Consider the following 22,378-nt stretch of genomic DNA (forward strand, 5'->3'; position numbering starts at 1 on the left):
GGCTGGAAATATCGCGCCGCGACCTTGCCATGCTCCAGCGGCCTCGCAGCTCTGTTCACTGCCCGGGCGCAAGGATGCGCCAGGTAGCACGTGACCGGGGACGACTCTCGGCGGCATCATGCCACTCAAAGGGAACGCGCAGTTAGTGAGCCCTGGGTAGCTGTATCGCAGAAAGTGAAAGAAAGCTCTCGTGCTTGTCAAGATGACTCTGGCCTGCAGGTTGATTCGGACTCCTCGGAAAAGCCATAAATCGGGTCTAGAATGAATTGTCCCCTCTGTCAGCAGTTTGGGCCCAGTTCGGGGCCTATGGGGCTGAGGCCCGGCCCTGCCAGGGGACAGCGAGCTGGGCCTGAAAGCCTGCGGGCAACCCAGACCTCGCAACAAAGCTATATTCAACAACCTGGACCGCAGTGGGCCCCCCGCCCTCCGAAGGGCTTCACGTGTGCTTGCTCCCGAAACCAGGGCTTAGAGGCGCAGCCTCGTTCTCGTTTATCTTTTTCAGACATCCTTTAGGCCAATCGGGTCTTCAGAAGGACGCCTTAGGGCAGGGTCTCAAACAGCTGTGCTTTAAAGAACCCGCAATCTTGTTTTTCCCACATGAGGCTGAGCCTCTCCGGAGCGCCGCAGCTCAAGGTCGTAGAGTGACGGTGGACTGTGTCTTCGTCACCGAGCAGCGCAACTTCTACGAATGCTGCAACCCTGGCAAGGCGAAGTAGCCTTCCTTCTGGCTAGGTCAGACCAGCCTCCCCTCAGGGACCCTTCTCTACCTCTACCCCTGCCACTCCCTCCCCAGGTGGGATCCGATCTTTGCTCGCGCTTGCCGTCCCGGCAACCACGAGTTTTTCCCCCTTGCACAAAACCGTGTTCTCTTTCATTTGCGAATTTAATAAACAAACAATCATATCACATGAGGCTCCGCGCCGTCCTTCTGAAAGCAATTCCGCTGTTGAAAACTGAAAAATGGGTGTAATTTGTGTTCAGAAAGTGATGTTAGGGTCACAGCAATTTCCCGGGCCGTTATTTATTTTTATTTTAAAGTCTTTAGGAAAGATTTGCTTATATACTCGGAAACCTTCCAATGCGAGAATACCAGCAATCCCGCTCGCCTTCGACGCGAGGGGGTGGGGTGGAGAACAATTACTGAGTGACGCTAATATGGGGAAACTGAAAAGAAATGTCGATTGTTTTTATTGTAATAGAAGGAGTGAGCAAACAGAAAATCCAACCCCGGGTGATCGGAAACAGGCAGGCGGAGAATTAAAAGCCGGTTTCAGGCGGCAACAAGCCCCTCCCCTGCCCTTGGAAGGAGAAAGCGGGCGACGAGCGCTCGCAGCCGGCGGGGCGCATCCCGCGGCGTGCAGCGCTCGGGCCTGGCGGCTGTCGGACCCGCGGTGCGCCCCGAGGGGTTTCCAAGCTCGGCCCGATCCTGTCCGCTGCCGTGGTTGCTACCTCGAGGAGCCAGGGAAAGGCTCTTGAACCGTGAGACTCCTTAGTGAGAAGGTGGAGAGGCCGCGGGGCGACTCCTAGAGCATCTTTCGGCCGGCCGCGCTCGGCTCCTCTTCTGGGCCAGTGCGGCTTCTACTTGAGCTGGTGCGTCCGCAGTCCCGCCAAGTCCAGGCCAGCAGGTCAGTGTGTGGGCGCCTCCTGTCCTCCCCACCCACCCTCGGCCTGGCTGGGGCCAAGCATCCCCGCCGGCTGTCTCCTTCTCAATCCCCTGAGGTTGTTCCCTTTAGCCGCCGTCCCCGCCCTCCCGCAGCTGCACGCGAGGATCCTGCCTGGCCAGCGGGCGAGCGGTGACCCTCCCTCGCCTTGGGCGCGGGGCTCGCTTCCGGCTGCCACTCGCCGCGCAGTTGCTGGGGGGCCCAGTGGGCCGCTGACCCTGCGAGACCTGGACATAGCATTGGGCCGAGGTCTGGAGAAGCTGGGCCCCCTTTCCTATGCCGAGAGCAATCCCCACTCACCCTGGAAGAGACGGTCGGGTGGGGGAAGCGGACTCAAAGTCTTGTCATTACCGCATTTCCCCTCAGACGTCTGGAAGAAGTCAATGCACTCTGAAAACCCCTGCCCCGGAGCTCGAACTCCGAGAGATATCCGCACCTCCCCAGAATAGGCTAGAGGCGGGTACTGTCTCCTGGGCTCCGAGTCCAGTCTGGTCCCAGCGTGGGGCCAAGTTGGGGGAATCAGCTCCTTAGTAGTCTCCTCTGCCAGCTCTGCTTGTCATAACTGCGACTGGGAACAAAACGACCCCTCTCCTGCGCACACGCACGCCCCTCTCTCGCCTTACCCTCCCATCCGCAGTCATCTCTGACCTGTAGACCCTGAGAAGCAGGCTCCCAGAGGAACAGTTCAGCCGGGCGTCGATCCAGGCTGGGGATCCAGGGAGGGCTCACCGCGCCCCTAACAGCCTGCGGCGCCTGGGTCTGACCTTGGCAGCCCTCGGGTGCCGTCTGCCTGGCCACTCGAGGGCGGCCTCGGAAGGAGCTAGATTCCTGTTCCTTCTCTGCTTCTGTCCTCAAACCCCGCTAGTGCCAGGAGCGGGGCGCCACAGGTGACTGTCCGCGGCACTAGGACCGCGGACAGATTTATGGAGACTTTACTGAATCTGGCCTGGGTCCGCGGGGCAGGGCGGAGTCCGAGAAGGCGTACTGCGGACTAAAGTTTCCCCAGCCTCAGGCTTGGGCCCAGCCGCGGGTAGAGTCATGGGCCCCGGCTCCCCTCTGGTAGGTGTACACTGGGATCCGCTCAGTGCGAGGGTGGCGATTCCTCCCACCCCGTGTAGCCCCCTCCTTCACACCCTCTGGCCAGCCAGCTTCCAGGCTCCCACTGAGTAAATATTTACTCAGAGAGCGGGTCGCCCCACGGAGGAGGCCTTGACAGCGCCTAGGGGAAAGGCTTTTTGGCTTCTCCCTGGCCTGGGCCAGCTGCAGGCCTTACAGGTTGTGTTTTGGTTTTGGTCTTAAATTTCTTCTTTTAGTCGAAATTCTCCCGATCCCTGTATGATCCCCTAGGTCCAGAGCGGGCAGTAACTAGGGGGCGCTGACCCTAGCTGACCCCTGCTCTTTCTCAAAGTCTTGCATCCTTACGCACCGTTGGGGCTTGCAAGACTTTAGTGTTCTCTCTCTTTTCCTTCCTCCATGCTTCTTTCCCTCCTTAGATCCGTCTCTCTCTCGGGCTCAGCGGCTCGCTGGCTACCTCGCCTCCGCAGCGTCAGCCCCTTCGGTTCCAATCCCTCCGCTCCTGTCTGCCCCTGCAGCTTCCTTCCTCTTGCTCCCAGCGCGCGGACCTCCGCTTGCCTCAGATACTTAGTTACCCAAAGCACCTAAAATTGATTCTTTGCGGGCTCTTGAGAATACCCCGAGCCAAGAGAACCAGCACTTGCAACTGCCGGCGTGAGTGGGGCCCGGGCGCCGCAGGTAGCAGGCACTCCGCAGCAGCTAAGGCCAAAGGGCCACGACCAAATCCAGCAGGTGGAAACCGAGAGATGGCATCGGACCTGTTCGAGAGCGCGGGAGACGTGTGACAGTGAAGGAGTCGGTGGCGAACAAGAGGATGTTGCGTGTTAAGTCCACTTAGCCATGGGGAGCTCTAAACCACACGGGTCTCTCACTCTGGGCTGGTGCTGTAGAACCACTAAAGCTCTCACAGAGCCGGAACCCCTCCCACGCTGCGGGGCTTTTGGCCTCACCAGACGGTAGGCGGAAAGGCCTTGTACCCACACAACAGCCCCAAAGCCTCTGCGAACGCCTACTAGGCTCTCGGAAATGTGGCAAAGAGTCCGCGCAGAGGTTGCTACTCATAGCGTGTCTGGAGGTGGAAGCAGGGCTCCTGATCAAGTTGCGGGGCATGTTCATGCCTTTGCGCAAGCCTAAGTCAAAGTCTTAAGCACCGCTCAGATATCGCAAAGTCTCAACTAATTTACTTACACCCCAGCCCTAAAGAAAGAGCTGCTGCTTCTAAAATCTTAGATTCCCAAAGGCTGTCCTTATGCAAAGTTACAGACGGTGCCACACAACAGGTATTGGGGGTCAGGCTAAGGAGAAATCGCTATCAAGAAGATTCTAAACATTTGAAACCAACAAACAAAAAAGGGACAAGTTCAAGTATGTCTACTTGTGGGACTTTCCACAAGATCTCAATTGTAAAGAATTAAACGTATTTGAGTTCATCTTTATCTTTCAAATCCTTCATACTTTAAGTGAATTTGAATTGAGTGCCTCCCCACCACAGAAGCAGAGATCTGGAGATCACTGATCGTTTGAAGAAGCACAGCTGATTACTAGTTTTTCCTGGGTTCTTGTCACTGACTGGTCTGGGATCTGGGCCCAGTCAGTTTCCCAGTGTGTAGACCCGAGCCACACATATCTCTGGGGGCTGTAGGAGGATCACCCCGAATATTGTGTGCACAAGAAGGAGAGTTGTAGAGTACCAAGCAGCAGTATCAGTGTCCGTGACCAGAGCAGTATGAACTCCCAAATTCATTCCAGTATTCCTCATCTCGTTTATTATTTTGATTCTCATTCTCCACAATTTTACTGTAAATATTAATAACTTTGGCCGCAAAAGACATACTGTACACTTTAAATTTAGAATGAACAAAACTGAAAATTCAGAAATAGGCAGAACTGCAGGGTCTCTGGTAGCAAAATGGAAGACGCAGGAATTACATTTACGTGCAGCGCCGTGTCCACTTTCTTTACACTAAGTCTCTTTCATATTTAAGCAAAACCCTTTCGAAGAGGCTCACTGGTTTGGAGAATCCCTGCAATCGCTGACACCAAGGACCAGCGGCCCAGCACAGTGACTGAGTGCGGCGGTGTGCTGGGCTCTGGAGCGAGAAGCCCACGCACCCGCAATAAATTGACTTGCAGCTGTGCGCTCGCTTCAGCTGCGCCTGTTTAAATTCCCGGCACATGGCGTGACCCCTGCCTCAGCCTGCAAACCTGCGTGGCTAAGGGTTGGCCCGCGCTCCCAGACGAGCCCACCCGAGGCCGCCGGGGGAAGCCGGCTGCGGGAGGGGTCTCCCGGGCTTTAACATTGGCCCCCACCAGTAGCTCGGCCTCCAGGCAACGTCGATTTCTCCGCTGGCCTACCTTCTTACACCTGCTCTCTTGCCACCAGCCATGGACTGACTTGAGGTAGAATCGGCGGGTGACCTAGCTCTCCTCGAGGCCCGCGGAGGCCTGCATGACAGATTATGCTAAGACCTCCCCGGCCCCTACTCCCCCATAAACGGTGGCGCCCGTCTCCCACCTAGATTCTTAACTTTAATTCTGAGACGCCCATCGTTCCCCCAATGAGGTCTCCTCCGCCCCTTCCCCCTTCGAGTCACTCATATTCAGACCAAACGCTTCCATTTGTTTTTTCAGCATTTTTACCCGCCTGATTTTGCTGTCTTTGCCGCTCCTGGGAAAATGTCAAACACCCATTTTCATTGTATTTAGTCACCCAGGTGGGGAGCCAGCCTGAAAGGAACAGCGGAAGGAGTTTCCTGGACTGTGCTGTCGCTCACCGGCTTGCACCAATCACCACGCAGCTCACTCTTGGGCCCGCCTCTTCGGGGGCGTGTCCCCAGTGAGTGATAGACGGAGCCGCCCGGCCCAGCTCAGCCCAGCCCACGTTGCTGCTTAGATTGAAATGCAGAGCTCAAGCCTCTTTCATCGGGGCACAGACTTCCTTTTACTCCTTCCTTTTGCACTCTTGCCTCCTCCTCCCGGGAAGAAGCGGAGGCATCGGCAGCCCGGGGTAGCAACAGGCTGGGCCACTGAGGCCGTGCGAAAAGTTTCCTTCTGGCAGTGCGGAACTGGGGCCGGGTTAGTGTACTGCTCGGAGCAATGGGTGAGTGTCGGCGGGCGACTCTGTCAAAGCCGTGAAAGGAGGGAGGGAGAGAGCAGGCGAGGGAGGGAGGGAGCGCAAGGGCGCGCGCCACTAAGCGCTCACACTCTCCTTATTGACTTTGCTCGTGTTCCTGCAAATTGTATGAACACGCTAAGGGTCAGTGGCGCATAGCAGTTCGATCTGAATGCAGGCTACTGGGTTGCTGTTGATGCCATTTTCTGATTTTAAGAGAAGGGGGCTGTGCCATCAGCGAGCACCGCAGCCTCGGTAGTAAACCAAGTTTTGTTTCACACACACACACACACACACACACACACACACACACACACCACACTCCCCTCTAGCTTCTCCTAGACTTTGCGCGGGTCTTCAGGCGGGCGCTGGGAATGTGGTGGGTGGGAAGAGGGAGCAGCCCACGGACTTCAGTGCGCAGCAGGCGAGAAGGAGCGTGTTCAGTCGTCAAGACCTATTTCCCCGCCTGCTTCGGACACTTTTGAACACTCAGAACCGCCCTGCTTCTCACCACTTCACTTGACTGTAGCGGCCTCTCGCACCGCAGGAATGAGGGAGGGGGTCTAACTGGACTTTGGCGTTCTGGGGCCCTTCGGCTATGTTCCGGGACCGTATGGTTTGGGGACAGCCCCAGTCCTTATTTTGGGGCGGGTGCGTTCTCTCTGCCTCCGGACGCTCACTGAGGCCGAGTGGCAGGCAGCTGTCCCAAGCGGCGGGTGCGCGTCCCCGCGCGCTGTGTGTTTGTTTTGCAGAGCCAGCCTTCGGGGAGGTGAACCAGCTAGGAGGAGTGTTCGTGAACGGGAGGCCCCTGCCCAACGCCATCCGGCTTCGCATCGTGGAACTGGCCCAACTGGGCATCCGACCGTGTGACATCAGCCGCCAGCTACGGGTCTCGCACGGCTGCGTCAGCAAGATCCTGGCACGGTACAACGAAACGGGCTCGATCTTGCCAGGAGCCATCGGGGGCAGCAAGCCCCGGGTCACCACCCCCACAGTGGTGAAACACATCCGGACCTACAAGCAGAGGGACCCTGGCATCTTCGCCTGGGAGATCCGGGACCGCCTGCTGGCGGACGGCGTGTGCGACAAATACAACGTGCCCTCAGTGAGCTCCATCAGCCGCATTCTGCGCAACAAGATCGGCAACTTGGCCCAGCAGGGTCATTACGACTCATACAAACAGCACCAGCCGGCGCCGCAGCCAGCGCTGCCCTACAACCACATCTACTCGTACCCCAGCCCCATCACGGCGGCGGCCGCCAAGGTGCCCACGCCACCCGGTGTGCCCGCCATCCCGGGTTCGGTGGCTATGCCGCGCACCTGGCCCTCGTCGCACTCGGTCACTGACATCCTGGGGATTCGCTCCATCACCGATCAAGGTAGGGGCTCTGAGGCTGGGCTTGTGGCTGTGCAGAGCCTGCCCCCGCACCCCCGCGGAGATCTCAGTATCTGCGGCCTCCGGCCCGCATCTATCCCACCACCTGAGGCTTTTTCCTTTGGAAACGTAAGGAGTCTTCCCAGGGGGTGTCCTGATCTCATTAACTTGAAACTCATGCCCCTCGTTTCCTTGCCACACACAGTCTCCTGCCTCATCTCAAACTACCAGACCCATAACATCCCCCCATTCCCAACACATGGTTCGCATTTTCCACCCTCCCCCGCCCGTCGCGCAGCAGCAGCCTCAGGCCGGCTCGCTCATTCCGAGAGCGCGGCCGGCCGGACTTGGGGCGCAGCCCGGGAGGCCCTAGCCTGAGTGGGGCTGCCGGCTGCAGACGCCGCTGCGGGCAGCTTGCTTGGGGATCAGATGCGGCCGCGACGAGTACGGCACGCTGTGGAAATTGTAGTATTCTCGGATTCTGGCAATCAGGCCAAATTTGCTCAGACAGGAAGTTCAAATGTCACCTAATTGGTTTCATTCTTATGCTTCAGTTCATTTTCCTCGGAAACCGAGGTCCCGAAGTTACTACTAGTAACTTGCCTGTAACTCATTCCCGGACCAATTCACGGATTCATATTCATTCTCATTCTCTCTCTCTCCCACCCTCGTCCCCCTTCCACTCGTTCTTTCGCCCTCGCTCTCTTTCTCTCGATCCCCTCCTCAAAATTCACGCTTTACCTTAATAGATTTCACCATATATATCTTAGGAGGGGACGTGGCACCTACTGCGGTGATGAAGACAAAATTTATGGCGATTCCATGCTGTCTTTTCTACTGCTCTTTCCTGTTTTCCCTGACCCTGCCGCTTTCCTTTGGGGTACCTTGGGTCCCCCAGAATATGCGTGGACGTCTATCCAGTTCCCGCACGTTTTCAGCGGTGCCACCCCACTGTTCCTTTCTTTTCTCACCCCTGACCTTGCCTTGTTGTGAGCGTCTTTTCTGCGTGGTCAGAACTATTCCCCCCACCCTCCTGCCCAGTCCGGCTTCCGCAGGAGACCTGAATTTGTTTTCTTTCACTGGGTTGTCAAAAAAAAAAAAAAAAAAAAAGGCGTTAACTTCTTTTCTTGGTAGGGAAAAAAGAAAGTCTAAATGCCTCGGATGCAGAATTTAAATAATACATAGTCCATTTTCTTAATTTCTCAGCCTAAAGTTTAAAAAAGTGAAGAAGAAAAATTAAATAGGAAAGAAGGAAATAGTTCTTTTAATTATTTCCTGCCTTTCTTGGTTGCCACCACATTGGCACAATTATCTTTTTAAGTAATTAAAGCAGGGCCCTGATTTCTCATCTTCTTGTTTGCTGACTGCAAATTTACAAGAGCCCAGTTTTGTCTTATTCCAGCTAGTTGGAGCTTTAGTTGGAGAGAGTTTGCCCTTGATTTATAGGATAAACTGACCTCACTGACATTTAAAGGAAGCCCCTGTTCATGGGAAAGTGTGAGATCAGCAGAAATGGGGGCTCACAGGGGGATCTCAATTTCTTAAGATAACTTCAGGCTTGTGCCCACCGACTGCCTTTTGTCTGGGAAGGCAAAGAGAGACAGGCAGTTCTGCACCAAAACACAGTTTCCTGGTGCAAATGGGAATCAATCTAATTCTTTGGGGGTGGGGGAAGATACAGTGAAAAAAGGCTGACAGAATTGAAAGGAAAACGTTCCTTGCCTAGGGATCCCACAATCAGACCAAATGTCACTTGGGAAACTGTTGGATTATGGAGAGGAGTAACTTTTCATTGTCGATGTTGACTCTGGGTGCCAGCTTTAAACAACCTGATTTTTAGACAACCACAGATTTCTGACAAATCTGTGAACATAAAATGATCATTTTGTAGAAATGTCAGATGGAAGTGTTTAAAATCATGTTATAGTGGTTTTGTCAAACTTCAATCCTCCAACCATAGTACCCAAAGACAAAAATACATTGTCTTCAAATATCTCCTCTTTGAAATTATTCAAATATCTCCTCTTTGAAATTACACCTGGTCATTGAAAAATGCCAGTGATTCAATATGCACAGCCCTAGGTATATTGTGGTAATCACTTTATGCGCCATATAATTTTCTTTGCATCTCCATCAAGAACAGAAAGGATAACTGATGGCTTTACTCCTTTTCTTAACACTTAATTCTATTTCATTTTCTTAACCTTTTATTTCATTTTCTCTTCTTGTATGTATATATTTTAAAAACCCTATAACCCTGCCACTGTGGCATATATAGTGTTAATTGCAGGATTTACTTTTTGAGTCATGTGTATATAACATCACATATTTAATGTGTAGAGGGAGGGTATCAAGGCTCGTCTTATGCACACAAAGCAGAAATCTATGCACGTATATTTTGCATGTGTATTGTGGGCATCATTTAGTTATTTGTTTGCAAAAGACTTTGCAAGTCTTTTGTTCCATTTATTGACAAATGTCCTAGATCCCCACAGCACTGTGAGCACTTTTCTGCATGTCTGTGAGCACCAGCGGCAGGCACCCCTTAGGTCAGGAGGCTGCTTTCTTTTCAGCCAGCCCTAGTCCCAGATCTTTGTCAACCCCCAGTCGGCCTTGGGTTAGATTGAGGAGGTGGAGAATGGTGTATCCAGCCTCGGGGGCTCTTTCCCTGATTTGGGTTTCTTCCACTTGTTTCTTTGGAGAGCGAGAAGGGGAGCAGGGAAATCAAAGGCTGGTTGAAAAAGAAAATATATATATATATATATATATATATATATATATATATATATGTTCATATATATATATATATCTTCAGGCTTGGGTGAGAGAATTTGGAGAGGCCTATTCTCTGGCGAGTAAAACTTCTCCAGGCCCTGGGCTGGATACGGAGGAGGCCGCGGCTGGGCCCAGCACCCCTGGGAGGCCTAGGGCAGGCTGCCGACCCGAGGTCGGAGCCCTGGTGCTTTCTAGTGGTAGTTAGTAGTTCGGGTCCCGTCTCAGGAGGGGGGCGCGCGGGTTGGGCCTCCAGCGTGACACCTTCTCCTCCTCCCCAGGAGTGAACGACAGCTCCCCCTACCACAGCCCCAAGGTGGAGGAGTGGAGCAGCCTGGGCCGCAACAACTTCCCCGCCGCTGCCCCGCACGCAGTGAACGGGCTGGAGAAGGGAGCCTTGGAGCAGGAAGCCAAGTACGGTCAGGTGAGGAGGCGAGGGGCAGGCCAGGTGGGCCGTGTGGTGGCGATGGAGTACCCAGATCCCTTTCTGAGCCTGGACTCATTGCTGCCACTACCCGGATCCCTGGTGGATGGGGGCGGAACAGAGGCCCCGGGCTTCTGAGGGCGGAGTTGAGGCCTTGACACTCGCCAGGGTCCTGGAGCGCTTGCCAGGGCGCTCCGGGATTGGGGTACCAGCTAGGCCCTTGGGAAGTGCCACCAGGCCTGTTTGGCCTCTGGAGGCTTGGGAAGGCCGTGCCTGAAGCCCTTCCCGCTGCTCGCATTGGGGCTAGAGTTAATCAAAGAAGGGGCTTCCCAAAGGCCAGCAGCCTTGCGTTCTCTGAGCAGCGCCTCCAAGCCCGAGAAACGCATGCTGAGGTCGCGGCCGTGCGGTACGACGGCTGCGCGGTCCCGCGCTCGGGCACTTCCTCTGTGATGGCTCTTAGAAACAAACAAGCGTGGCTTGTCCTGGGAAGAGGGGCAACCAGATAAACGTAATAAAGTTACCATTTCCCGATTAAAGGTCACATCGTAATCTCCCAAGGGAGGTTAGTGAGAAAACCTCAAATTATACGGCCTGGCTGTGGACCGTTTAATTTTTTTCCCTCCGACCCTCCCCCAACTCTCCAAAAGAAAATTTAAAACACTCGTGTTTTGGTTTTTTTTTTTTTTCCCTGAGAAAAGCTAAGCAACCACCACAACAAAAGCCTGAGTTTTGAGTCTAAATTCATCACCACGCTGGAGTCAAGAGTTCAAAACTCTCAAAAACTGGACCTTAAGGCAACATAAGGTTTTCCTGAGCAGACCTGGGTAGGTTTGCAAATTTCTTAATCCCAAACTCCAATTCCAAAGCCTCAAACTACTCAGTTTTCGTTGTATTATTTTGAAGTCTTAATACTTTTAATGTTTTCTTATCTGTCAAACCAGCTTTTAAAATTAAGTGGAATTTGTTCCTCTTATATTTAGCTGGGGAAAAAAATATTCGTTATTTTCTCTAACAAATCCCATTTCTACTTCCTCTTCCCTCTCTGATTTTGTTGAAGCAGAGTCAGAATAGTATTAGTAGCTCCTCCCATGGCAAATATCACAGAAAATAGCAGCGAGGAAAGGGAGACCTTTTCCTTAGTCTCTTTCTACTGTAAAGAATGCCAATGAGAAATTATAAGAAAGTTTGTCATTTTCTTTTACAAAAGGGCCCGCCCTTAATTCATAACTTGCAAAGAAAAGGCAATACAGCACAATGGTTAGGAGATCCGATCTCTGGCACTACCGCTTCTTAAGCAAGTTATTTAATTTTTTAAAAAAAGTTTCTACTTCTTCATCTTTAAAACGGGGAAATGCTAGTCCCTACCTCAAGAGCTAATGCCAATGAAATAATGCAACCATATGGCATATAGTAAAGCATTCATTAAATATTACCTGTGATTATAAATGGCAGTTAGATAATGACTTTTAAAAGCAAGCAATATTTATCAGAATATACTTTGCTCAGAGAGCCTGTAGTCAAAAAGCTTTGAAGCATTTTGTTACAAGCAACAGAAAGAGTGTATATAAAGCACCTAGCATAGTAGCAAGCATTTAATAGGTGCTCACTGCTTCTTATTAGGCCATCATTTCTTGGAATAACTTTGTGAAGAGTTGAAAAATAGTCTCTAATTCCCACATGTAGTTGATGAACCCAATTTATATATAAAGCAGTCTCATAATCCAAAAAACCTTTATAGTTGTTTTTATTTTTACTCCCTTGAATTATAAATCCAGCATTTAAACTTGTTTAGAAATGGTTAATTTATAAAACACTTCAAAACTAAACCAACAAATCATTTAAACTAAAAATTGTAAACACAATTTCAAATAATCTATTCTGTATACTCTGATCATTAAAAATGGGTTACATTTTATATACTGAATATTAAATCACTAAATTATCAGATTTATAAAACCAGGTAACTTAAAAAGTGGCATAATAAATATTACTTGAAATACTTACAAGAGCGAGTCATTTTTTCCAAAATAAAAAGATGTTTATATCAAACTTACATTTGAAAAGTTAACTGCAATATGCTAATCTTCTACATTGCCAGGTAGTTAGATAATTCAAATGATGTAAAATTTCAAAACCTGAAAAGTTTCTAAGCAGAATGTAAATCAGTGGCTACTCTATTATGATTATTAAAATAGTGCTTAGTGCTGAAGATGTGCTAAGTAGGCACATAAATGTAGGCTGTGTCATTTTTCTAAGCAATTTTGGACTTTAGACATTGATTTGTTGAAGGTTAAAATTATACATTAATAGTTGTTCATAAACATGCAAAGGTAAAGTGTTACACATATGTGTGCATTTCTTTTATTGATATTAAAAGGGCAAATTTATTTTTAAAAGTTATTTTTCAAAATGTCAGCATATTTCAACCAAAATGTAAACTCAGGTAACATTTTTTCCCCTCTGTTTATATTATGGACAAAACTTGAAAGTCTTTGGCCAAAAAAAGCTAAAAAATTTTGCCTATAATACTTTCAGGGTGTTAACCATTGTTATTAAATGGTGTAATATTATATGATACCAGTTTCATTTTAGTATATAAAGGAGGAAACTGAGAATTCAGAATCATAGGGTTTAGAGCATATTTTTCCAGAAGACACCTGTAAGATTACCAAAGGGCTGATTATAGATACTATTGATGACTATAATCTAGAGTTTCTATTTCCAGCTTAAACTGCAAAGAAGGATGCCTGATTCCTAAGATTTCTAGTAATTAGAACTGTATACTAATTTCTGCTATGCACATGCCTATCTTCTGTTTTTGAAAAATTAGTTTAGAATATTCAAACTTATCTTACACATTAATGTCACATTGTAATTAATATTTTATAGTGCCAGTCAGAATTCCTTATTGTCTATCTCTGCAGATAGAATATTTATTTATTTTGGATTTTTTCACCCACATTTAATATTGGGCTAGAAATCCTTAATCTAATTTAATTCTCAATGGCAACAATGTTTTCTGGTTTTTAATGGCTGATTCTCTTCTGTTGAAAGCATAAAATCTCTATTGAATGCAACTGAATGGCAAAAGAACATTGTATACGGAGAATCATGGAGGTTGGACTATATCTGGCCTTTTACATGGTACTTAGTGAATTAATGCCTCATTTTATTCAAACAGCTTATAAATAATTATATAGTTCTTGAAAATTTTTCTACAAATGGGCATACTTTCTCAGAAAAAAACGTATTACGTATCTGGTGCTCTGATTAAAGTAATCTGACTGGTAGATTTATAAGCTTTCAGCATCTTCATTTTGGGGTTGCATATGTTAACACAGATAGCAAGTTCAATGTTACATTGGCTACAAATTGAGATGTCAGAAATAGAGAATAATCTATAAATACTTTTTTAAAATTCATAATTAAGTTCTGAAAATAATTGAATTTAAAGATATAACAATCTGAAATTCTTATGAAGCATTCATTCATACATTATATTTGAAATGAAGATGGTATTTCAGAATCTTGAATATAATTTTCTATTGCATTATTTCAAAAACTGGCTGTCCTTACAGACGTACTGTTTTCATGAAGATGTAAATGAAGTTGTACTAAATTTTTCTTCATATCAGATAAAATCAATTTTTGTTACATAATTTACAATTTAATAGAGAATGAAATCTTAGGCAAATGGCAAGTCTTTGAAATTCATAATGTTATCTGTTGTGTAAAAAATCCTTTGACCTGGTTATCTTTTAAGCAGTAGTATTTTAAAACAAAATTAATGATTATGTATCAGTAATATGTATCATATAAAATAGCAGAAAAATGTAATTTAAAAATTTTCAAGGCTACATCAATTTTAATAACATTTTGGAAAATTACAAGATTTAGAAAACTTTTTAAATAGCAGCTTTTCATTACATAGGGACATTTAGATCTATAATGTGATAACTAATCATAGTTAATATTCTTTCAGATGAATTTTGAAGCCATATTTATAACAATCATTTCATTCTATCACATTTATTTTACTAGGTCATTGAATTAAGCAGGGAAGAATGGCAGTCAAAGAAATGATTTCCTCAGAAAAGAGAAAATCTTATTTATTTTTAAATCTAAAACTTTTTCTTACTTATGATATCAAGGTTGAAATTCTAGGTGAAGCACATCTCTATTTGTGGCTAAATCTACTTTATCATAAAGCCAGGGTAAACTCATTTAATTATAAGGCGAGGACCACATAGAATTGATAAGTGGATGACAGATCGTGGGTAGAGGACCTGGCACTGTTATTTGCATTTTCTTCAAGAGAGAAAATGTTGAATAGACAATTCCCAGAATTTGAAGAATAAATAGTCCGTAAGCTCTAATTGCCAGACAGTTGTCATACTAGGTTTTTTTGTGTGCATGTGTGTTTGTGTGTGCGTGTGTGTGTGTGTATGGTCCCAGGGGTTTGGATACTAATGCATTTTTATTTTCTTGTTTAGGGGGGCACAAATAGAGCAACCATAAATCAAATAATGAAATGGTTAGGCTAGAACTTTTGTTTACTTTTTCAACATCTTTATTCATTTTGCTTAAAGTGTAATGCTTGTTCTGTGATAAAGGGTGCCTAGCTTTTTGTTTTGTTTCTAATGGAAGAGTATCGCATTTTTTTTGCTTCACAAACCTATACTCACTTAAGTGTACAAATGGCTATGAAGTGCTTGTGATGTACCCTGTTTTGTGGGGATACAAGGTGAATAAGGAAAGTCCCTGTCCTCAGACAGTTTACGATCTTGTTCTTTGCCAATACTGCTTCTCAACGTATTCACCAAAGTTATTTTTTAAAAACTGATAAATTTACATTTCTAACATTTTATAATAAGTAAAATTAAAACTTATACTTTCATTCTTCTTGTGATAACTTTAACCAGAACTACAGTGCATCTTATATATTTTTCTAGACTGTTTCTTTTAATGTTCAAATTCTTTCTAGAAATATTCAACAAAGCCAGTAACTTATTTTTTCCAGGATATACAACTTAGTCTATTTTGTTTTGTATTTGTAAATCTCATTCTCAAAATTAGGTAGAGGATGGTTTGCTATAGGGAGGACCCTTGTACAGTTTGTTCAAAGGAAAGAATTCACGTGGCTTTCATGGAAGATTCACATGAAAAAGGAGTTGATGGGTTGAAGTCTTATTTATGGAATCTTTAGGTAAAGTCATTTTCAAAAATGAGATTTCCATTACATGCCCATTGCTGGGGTTTCATTTGGAAAATTTGTTTACTCTTCCCTGGGGATTCCATATGTTGGTTGATTTATAAATCATATTTACAATCCAATTAAATAGAGTAATTTAGCATGTTTGCTCCCACTATATTTATAGTGTACATTTGGTAGTCTCTACTCAGCCTAACTAGCTTTTCAGATTAATTACATGCCCTTCACTGAAAACATTAAACAGATTTGGGACGTTTAAGTCATGTACTCTTTTACTGGAAAGAATAAACAAACATCAATGCTACCTGTAGTTGTTTTCCTTTGCGGCGGAAAATTTTACTCTTTCAGTGATTGCTTCATAAATAACAATTACTTTACCCAGTAGAGATTTATATCTTTTACTAATGTCATGTTTCAAAATTAATAGTGAGAAAATTGATGTGTTTATTGAGTCACTAAAATGGATGAATAATGAATGTGGCAGGAGGCAGGTATATTTTAAAGCACATTTGTTTTCTCATCTAGCTCGCTCCTTTTTTTCTACATTTCTAAATCTGAACTTTAACAGTAAAAATTAAAATTAAATCAAAACTCCCTCCCCCTACAATCTAGGTCATAATTTAACCTGAGGGAAAGCTAAGAGGTATTTTTACACTGTTAAAGATTAAAGATTTCTATTTTTTAAATCAAGCAAACATTTTAGCCTCTCCTTGTCTTTTTCTATAAGATGAAGTCGACCCCCTCTGAGCCTCTCTTCCTACCCTTCCTTTCTGCAGTTACATCACTAAAATGATACTACATAAATATTGTGGATTTCAGAGAACTTTGAAATATTTAATACTAATATGAATAATGACATACAGCAAGTTTATACCTTAAGCATGTGAATTGGACAAATATGGAAAGAATTAGTCTTTTTTTACACTTGATAAATGAATGTAGTCATGGAATAAGTAAGGGACTAGTGGTAATACAGATTTAATCTAATACTCCGCCTCCCCCCAAATTTCAGGAGCATTATCTAAGATGAGAATCCAATCCAACATGGCTTTTGAGAGCCATATTCCAGGAGAAACATCTCTGGGAAAAAAAAAGTAGGTCCATGTAAAGGGGTTGCAGACATTGCAACAGAACAGCTGAAGGCCTTAGACAAGGGGGGCACATCAGGGAACAATAGTTCCAAGGGCAAGGGTGTAAGAAGAAGAAAGGGAAGATGACAAAGCAAGAGTTTGAGAGAGAAGTGTAATTTTTGATTGATAAAATACAGACACACACAAAAAGAATGGGTAGGAAAAATTTAGCTGTGATGGATAATAGAACTCACCAACAAATATATTCTTCTAACTAGAACATTGTTTCTGTCATGTAAAATATTAAATCTTTTAACTTTATGTCCTCGTAAAATGTTGGGCGAGAGTTTTTAATATTTTAAAAGTAATTTTAAGCTTAGCCTTCTTATTTCATTATTCTTGGTGCTCATTGGAATCAATAGTATAAAATATTAATTAACACTGGGATGGAAGAGTCTGAAAACAGATATAAACACCTTTCATAATTGAATTGGAATGATTCCTTTCCAAACTAATTTCTCAAAGATTACTGGGAAAATTCTGCATAAAAAATGATTAGAACTATAATCTCTATGCAACACTAGATTTTTTTCCCCTGCAATTTAATAGTTCTTCATCTTGACGCTCATATTCTGAGAGCCTTAAAGTGTGTTTCCTTTGAGAGGTAATTAGCCATTTTCAGAAAGGGGAAAAAAGGATTTTTTTAAGAAGCTAAGAAACAGATGAGGATCTAACAATGAGAATTGGGTTCTAGAAGAAGAAAGAATCTTTTACCAGATGTTATCTCAAAAGATGCTCTACTTTGAGATTAAATTGTGTCCATCTTTTAGCTGTCCAAGAAAAACAGTATGATATGCTACAGAGGACCCTGCATCAGATGGGGCGATACATTCTTTTAACACATGGCCATAGACTTGCCAATTGGCCTAGGGTAAATGACTAAATCCTTTCATCTGTATCCTTGTATAAAAAGAGGATAAGATTTCATTTATATTCAATAGTGATATGCAATAGTTTGTTAAAAAAATACAGCATCATTTTTTGGGACTCTTAAAATAGATTTTAATTTCAGTGAACATCATGTTGTATCCATGATACATTATCTTACAATTATGATAACTCCAACACTTTATAATGAGCTACAATTCATTAATCCTCATTATTCAGTGAAATATGTTGGATATTTCTTGGTGCCCGGGATATAGGATATACTCAAGAAACTTTAGTTTCTTTTTTCTTTCCCTATTTTTCAAAGAACAGACATTAACAGACAATCAGACAATACATGAGGTGTGTGTTCTTATAGACCAAAGACACAAGGTTAACCCCTCTAATTAATTTATTTTGTCAGAAATCCATGAGCAATGTTAAATCACACCCATGTATATTTCTACTTCATACACACACACACACACACACACACACACACACACACACACTGTGCAATGAGAAAATAGTTTTTGAGACCCCACCATTACATTGTCATAGATGTGGAAGTAAAAATAATAACCAAATAAATTAAATTAGAAAATAATTTCTATGTTGCAATTGAGTTAGAAAAGTATCTAATTAACATATGTCTGATTAACTTAATTCTAAGGATTAGTTTTTCCTAATAAAATTCTAGTATTTACATATTTTCACTAGAAAATATGTTGATATGTTATTTCATTCACGTCACTACCACGAAATAGGATCTATTCTCTATTTCTAATAGTGTAGAAACTGAAGGGAAAAAATTAAGCTACTTGAATAAGGATGCCCAGTGTTCACGCCAGAATCAGGATTAGAAATCAGGGTGTTTTTGATGTTGTCAATAGTAACGATACCAACAATAATTTATTGGATGCCAAGAGAACACTGGTTTCTAGGCAGGTTTGCCTGCCAGGCTGCTGCTTTTTGTTTGCAAACAAAGATCTTACATCTAAATTCATTTCAAGAGATTTATCCATGTGGCTCTTAAAAACTCACATCAGAGGGCCCCACAACTTTGCAAGTAAATTTTCCTATTTTAAAACCATGCATATGCAGTGCTTTTATATTTGGATAGTCAGTTTGCTTTCTGATAAGATAGCTCTAGAAAAAATACCCCCAATCTTCGTTAAAAAACTCTTAAAAGACAAAGTGCCTGATTTCGCATGTCCTTTGTCCAACAGGCATTTTCAATATGATGTCTTAAAATATGGCCCAAGTTCTATTTAACGAAGGTCGTGCTTATTTTGAGTTTCTAACATGACAGCCCTCACTCTGTGCCCTTCTTTACTGAAAATGAAAGCTACACCAACCAGGCCCATCACAAACGCCTCCACAAAAGAGCCAAACAAAACCCTAGTACCGGAAAGGTTGACAAAGGCAGTGTGGACAGCTGAACAGATTCTAAGAGTATTTAGTCGTCATTAATTCTTTCCTCACCCTGCGCATCCTTCCTATCCTTTCAAATAGCAAAAGCAAATACTGTGCATTTTCTAGTTGTAGCTTCCTCAAAACTTCTGTGGAAAAAATATCTTGCCTTTTGTCCTTATGTTTGTTTAAGTAGCAAGACTGAGAATGCCTTTAGAATATAATAAAGTTCAAAAAATTTTAAAAAATCAGAAAGTAGAGTCAGAATATTGTCAGCTTACTCAGACTTACTTTCTGCTTCTTTCTAAGAATCTGTGAAATGTCCACCACTGTAATGCGATTACTGTTCACCTCTTCTCTTTTCCTACTCCTCTCAGGCACCAAATGGTCTCCCAGCTGTGAGCAGCTTTGTGTCAGCATCCAGCATGGCTCCTTACCCTACTCCGGCCCAAGTGTCGCCTTACATGACCTACAGCGCTGCTCCTTCTGGTTATGTTGCAGGACATGGGTGGCAACATGCCGGTGGCACCCCACTGTCCCCCCACAACTGTGACATTCCCGCGTCGCTGGCGTTCAAGGGAATGCAGGCAGCCAGAGAAGGTAGTCATTCTGTCACGGCTTCCGCGCTCTGATGGGAAATTCCGTCTGCCGCAGCTTCACCCAGGTCTCCCCCCTCAACACCCTCCCCCACCGGGTCTCACACCCCACCTCTCCTGCCCTCCAACCCTCCTGCCTCCAAAGCTGGCTTTACAGACTCACATCCTTTGTGCTGATGACACTTAAATATTTCTTGCCATGACTTTTCTCTTGCAGAAAAACTGACATGACTTTAGGATTTAAAAACAAAAGCAACGTTAAGGATTGAATGAGACATTTGTGTTGCCACACACTGTCTTAACGTAGTGAAGAAATCTACACCCCTCAAAGGGCTTAAGGAACTTTTAAAACTAGTCTTTGGTAAAACCACATGTGTATATTTATTCTAAATCAACCTGAACTTTTGAAACGTGCAATTGTTGAGATTTTGCAAAATCAGTAAAGGAAAATACGTATAGAAAAAAGCTATGCTACACCCTCTAATCAAATATGGTAACCAAGTAAGCCTTAATTCATCATTAGGAAACCAATCAATAATTGACTTGTTTGAGTGATCCTTTATTATTTTTAAGAGATGACCTGTTTTGTTGAAAAATATGTGTAGAACCCAAGCGATATCTGAATTTAGCTCCTCCTGGTGTTTTGACTTGGTTCCAAATACAATAATGTTTATATTTTCTATTAGTTTGTAAATATGGACTCTGGATGGTGCATTCTTGTCTTCATTCCATAAGATATCCCTCTCCCCACAAGCCCACCCCCTCTATATTTTTTTCTCTCTTTTTTGCAAAGGTGACTTTCTGGCAACGTCTTTGTCTCTGTTTGGTGGTGGGCTGCTCGGGCTCCTGGACCTGGACTTGCCCCCAAATTTTGTGTGTGCAGTGAAGGCTTCAACATCTCATGAAGGACACTTTCTTTCTACAGCAGAGGACACAAAAAACAGATAAAACAAGCCAGTCTCCCATTTTGTATCCTAATCAAACAACACACATGCCAAGCATATAAAGACAAGAGGGTGAAAAATATCTGAACAAGAAAGCTCTAAAGGAAGTCACTTAGAAACTTAAGTTTAATGTGAAATGTTTTGCAAAGACACTTAAAATGAACTTTTTGTTAAGAAAACCACTGTGAAACTAAATTGTACTGTTATTGTTGGCTTACCTGTGTGTTCAGCAATCTCAGCCCAAAATTGTGTTGTAATTTAAAGAAAATGGAAAATTCTGCTCTAATGAATGTAACAATGGCTTGCTGTGAAGTTTACATTGTTGTACAGAAGCATGTTTCACATGTAGGTAAACTGGTGGTGGTATTAGAAATACAAATGCTATTTAATTTTAACAAATTCCCTTTATTCATTTCTGAAATTACAGGACACAGTTTAACTGATAAACCTTTCTAGACTGATTTATTTTTCACATTAATGTTAATAACAGAGCTATGGGGTATATGTGTGTGTGAGCGTGTGATTATGTGTTATATTTTAAAACAATTGATTTTCTTGAGCAAAATTCTATGGTTTTTATCCCTTCTGTTTAGGAAGTGTTTCCTGCTTGGCAACATAGGCTAAAAAGTGTTTTTAGAACATTGGCACAATTCATCTATTGGAAGATTAATATATTGAGGGTTTTTTTGGTATTAATTCTGTGCAATAACTAAAAGGGCACCTCATTAGATATGGATGTTGAAAATGCATTGAGTAGGTCATTTTGATTTCTTCCTGTCTGTTCTGTGCATAGCCTACACGGCAATGCGGTTCCGCCACCTTGGTTTCACAGCTTCATTTAAAACTAGATGGCTAGATTAGCTAGGTTTTCAAATCATTAGGATGTAAACAGTAAGCAGATTTCTGACACATAAATTATGTTTAAGTGACTGCTCTTTTCAAGCAGCAGATATCTTATAGAGAGCTTTGAACTGCATTTATTTCTAAAGCAACCGAAATTCAGTGCTACAAACAGAGGATTATAACTTCAGGAGAAGAATAAGCAGAAGGAGCAGATGAACTCTCAGGGCCATAGTCTTCCTTTGATCTTGCAAAACTCCCAATGACATCTGGAGTTCCCAGTCTGGTGAGAAAATAGACTATAAACTAAATGGAACAAAGATCCAATCCAATATTTTGGTGGAGACTTTAAAACCATACATATAGGGACTCTCCTGCCATCCAGAAAAACTGACATAAGGTACAGAATTGTTCTTTATCAAAATGTTTTTTTAGGTGGCTATTAGGGATCTTTAAAAATATTAACTGTTTATATGGAAATGGAGCTAAGTGTTATTTTCTTTGTCTAAATTAAGAAATCTCTTGTTATGCTATTTATAATTTTTTCTGGTTCTTATGTTTTTAAAAATCTAATATTAATGGTATCAAAGTTTTCTTCCCTTTTCTTTTTTCCCCCTAGGTCTTTTCTTAACAACAGTGAATTCACATGGAATAATTTAAAAAAGACAACAGATACAATCTGCTATTCAAAGCAAATTATGATTTAAAGCCACTTTTAAAAATACGAGAAGGAAAATGGGATGGGATATGGAGTTGGAACTGTTTAATTTTTAAAGATTATTATTATTGGTTAATGTTAACGTATTTCCTCTGTTTTTTAGAGGATAAAAGTATTGTTTTTAAATTGGCAAGTGCACTCTTCAGAAATCCTTTTCCATCTCATTGACATGGAAAGGTTACAGGTTCAATTTCATGGCCTCTATGCAGGCAGTACTCTCACAGGATGAAAGAGCATTAC

General features: G+C 43.9%; 1 protein-coding gene across 2 annotated transcripts; it reads left to right on the plus strand.

The window, feature by feature from the left end:
- Positions 1-1,286: 1,286 nt before the first annotated feature.
- Positions 1,287-21,027, plus strand: PAX9 (paired box 9). Of its 2 annotated transcripts, XM_012658057.1 has the most exons (5): positions 1,287-1,625; positions 5,442-5,835; positions 6,600-7,226; positions 10,279-10,418; positions 19,418-21,027. In XM_012658057.1, the coding sequence occupies exons 2-5, from the start codon at positions 5,832-5,834 to the stop codon at positions 19,670-19,672; spliced, it is 1,026 nt and encodes a 341-aa protein (XP_012513511.1). In that variant the 5' UTR covers positions 1,287-1,625; positions 5,442-5,831; the 3' UTR covers positions 19,673-21,027. The 2 variants fall into 2 exon arrangements, with proteins under 2 accessions (XP_012513511.1, XP_012513518.1); XM_012658064.1 differs by lacking the exons at positions 1,287-1,625; positions 5,442-5,835 and having other exon boundaries at positions 6,286-7,226; positions 19,418-20,089.
- The last annotated feature ends 1,351 nt before the right edge of the window (positions 21,028-22,378 follow it).

The sequence above is a fragment of the Propithecus coquereli genome, unplaced genomic scaffold (assembly GCF_000956105.1).
Source record: "Propithecus coquereli isolate 6110/MARCELLA unplaced genomic scaffold, Pcoq_1.0 Scaffold116, whole genome shotgun sequence".
Classification (NCBI taxonomy): domain Eukaryota; kingdom Metazoa; phylum Chordata; class Mammalia; order Primates; family Indriidae; genus Propithecus; species Propithecus coquereli.

Coding starts and splice junctions, on each gene's coding strand:
- PAX9 (XM_012658064.1), top strand. CDS start 6,446: ATGTTCCGGGACCGTATGGTTTGGGGACAGCCCCAGTCCTTATTTTGG. Junction 7,227..10,278: donor TCGCTCCATCACCGATCAAG/GTAGGGGCTCTG, acceptor CCTCCCCAGGAG/TGAACGACAGCTCCCCCTAC. Junction 10,419..19,417: donor AGGAAGCCAAGTACGGTCAG/GTGAGGAGGCGA, acceptor TACTCCTCTCAG/GCACCAAATGGTCTCCCAGC.